Source organism: Mesitornis unicolor, unplaced genomic scaffold (assembly GCF_000695765.1).
Source record: "Mesitornis unicolor isolate BGI_N332 unplaced genomic scaffold, ASM69576v1 scaffold8894, whole genome shotgun sequence".
Taxonomy (NCBI): Eukaryota; Metazoa; Chordata; class Aves; order Mesitornithiformes; family Mesitornithidae; genus Mesitornis; species Mesitornis unicolor.
Genome location: NW_010179362.1, coordinates 46578 through 49183, shown reverse-complemented (window position 1 = coordinate 49183; position 2606 = coordinate 46578). Strand labels below are relative to the sequence as shown.

General features: G+C 58.7%; 1 protein-coding gene across 1 annotated transcript in view; it reads left to right on the top strand.

The window, feature by feature from the left end:
- Positions 1–2496: 2496 nt before the first annotated feature.
- The window catches only part of LOC104539258 (protein sprouty homolog 3-like), a 911-nt gene continuing 801 nt past the window's right edge, over positions 2497–2606 (top strand). The window contains 1 exon segment of the mRNA XM_010182735.1: positions 2497–2606. Coding sequence (XP_010181037.1) covers positions 2497–2606 — 110 coding nt within the window.

The window sequence follows — 2606 nt, the reverse complement described above, 5'->3', positions numbered from 1 at the left end:
GGGGGGGAGTGGGGTCACTCTCCCGCCACCATCCCACGCCACCCTACAGCACCCGGGACAGGGTGCAGGGACCCCTCCGGGGGGACCAAGCCCTTTTCTCCCACCTGGTCGCCCGGCGCAGCTCGTCCCCGGCCCGCGGCCACCTCCAGCCTGTAAATGATTTGCTTTTACGAGCTCTCCGGCCCGTTATCACACGAACTTTACATGTTTGGGGCCGCTGGTGGCCATAAAGCTTGCCCGGTTTCCGGAGCTGGTGTGCCCGCCTGGCAGGGTGTGAGGAGGAGGATGGAGGGGACACGCTGCCCTGGTACCCCTCAGATGGGCAGGTAGGCAGAGAGGGGGCAGCAGTGCCTTGGGGATGGTGGGGAGCGAGATATGGACTGTTTGCAGCCCAGGATCGGACTGGTTCGACTGGAGCAGGGTGGGTTGGGAGCAAGTGGGGGGTGCTGGGGTTGCTTTCCCCCATCTCACTGCACTGCAGGACCCACGGACCCTCTGGCTCATGTCCCCTTATGTCCCAAAGGGACCTTTGCCTGCTCCATGTCAGACCCTTGCGCCTGGGGATTGTAGGTCTAGGAGCAGCCCCGGTTTGGTACTGGGGACCCCCCAGGACCTGTCGTGGGATGCTGTGACCAAGCCCTGGACCCAGATCCTGTGTCCGGTGGCACGATGGCCAGCTCCTCTCTCTGTCCACCATCCCTGGGGCTCTGTCCTTCCTCAGTGTCCTCCTGCCATGGCTTGGGGGGTCTCCTCTGCTCTCTCTTGTGGAGGATTGGGTGTAGCTGGTCTGGGTGTGCCCCTTGGCTGCTCTTCACCTCCCGGTTCCACTGCCCAAACCACACTGGGACCCTCTGCTGCTCCGGTCTCTCCCTTTGGGTCACCCCTTGGGACCCTCATGGGCGGTCTCGCTGGCTGAGACCTGATGCCAAATCAGGCTGGGGGGGGATGGATACTTGGGTGTGAACGGCTCCTCCCTGGGTGTAAATCAGCTTCGTCCCTTGACTGGTCCCACCCCATGATGGGACCTGTTTGGTGAGGGACAGGGGAGCCTGCATGGTCCCAGCTGAGATATGTCCTATCTCTTTGGGGGTCCAGGGGGCTTTGGGCCTGTGCTGGGGTAGCACCCCCCCAGGTGAGGGGCTTAGTGGCAGCAGGAGCTCACAAATCCATCCTCTGCCCTCACAGTTCACCTTGGTATTTCCGTTAACCAAACCAGTGTCCAGATCCATTGTGAGTGTCCCAGGAGAGTGGCTCATTTGCGCTCTGCATCTCCCCGGATGGGGTGAGCATCTCCCTTGAGATCATGGAGGGAGGCGGCAGGAGGGCAGGGAAAAACCCCAAATCTCAGCAGATTGGTGGCCATTGCTTCCTGGGGAGGGGGATGGGAAAGAACAGATCTTGCCTGAGCAGTCAAAGTAAGTCGCCTTTGCTTTTTGCTGCTCTTCAAGGTCAGCCTAGCTAATGAAAATCAATCTTCCCTCTGCCTCCTGCTGCTGCATGGGCAGATTTGTACCTGTGGCCCCGCACCTCCTGGAAAGCCCCTGCAGACCTCGGTGGGGACCTCCCTGTTGAAGCAGAGCCTTCCCTTGGGCCTGGGCAGTGCGACAGCATCACTGTCACTGAGGGATTGCTGTCTGAGCTGCAAGGGGATAGCCTTGTCCTGGGGAAGCCAACTATCTGATCCTGAAATTGGGGCTGGGGAAAAGCTCTTTGCTGAGGTCTGGCATGCAATGAATGGTGTCCATCCTCTGCACACTCCTGGAGAGCTCTGTTTCATGGGTGGCTGATGCGGGAAGTTTCTCTCTCCACCCGTGGATCTGAATCTGTGTTGGACCCGCTCCCACCTGCCCCCTCTGTCCTCCAACCCCAGCCTATCCAGGGTTTCACACCAATGGCCAGGTCTGGCCACTCAAATCTGCAGGCTTGGGCTGTCCCTGGCCATGTCTGTGTCTCTTTAATCGTGATTTCTTGCTGATGCTGCCTGAAATTAAATGTGCCTCCAACCCCCTGACCCTGGTGTGTGCAGGGTATGGCACTGGGGGGCTGCTTGGGGTGCACTGGAGGGTCCCAAACCAGAGTGTCCTGCTCCTGGAGGAGACACTGTTCGGGATTAGTCTGAGCTTCAGGGCTCCTCTCCTCTAAGGAGGGCTGGCACCTTCCCCTGGGGAAGGAGAGGGAGGACAGAGGGGTCAAAGGGGTGGGAAATTATCTTGAAGGACATGAGGAGCTCAAAAGCACAGGAAGATGCTGCACCACCTATCTGGAGGGACAGGTCTTGCTTTCTGGACACGTGCAGCCCAGGTCTCCCCAGGCACAGGAGCACTTTGGGTCTGGTTGTTGGAAATAATTTCATGAGTTGTTCTCCAGCCAGTCTTTGTGTCCTGGTTTGACGGATCCAATATAAAATGTAAAACAAATGTTTTTTTTGTCTTCCTGACCCATCCTTTAGGATTTTTAGATGTGTCCTGATGCCGCAGGGTCTCCTGGCTCCTGGCAATGCAGCTCTCTTCCAGTGTGGCTGAACTCAGCTGCGACGAGACCATGGACCCCCCCGCCGAGGACTTCCAGCAGGTCCTGTCCATCGACCAAATCCGCTCCATCCGTGC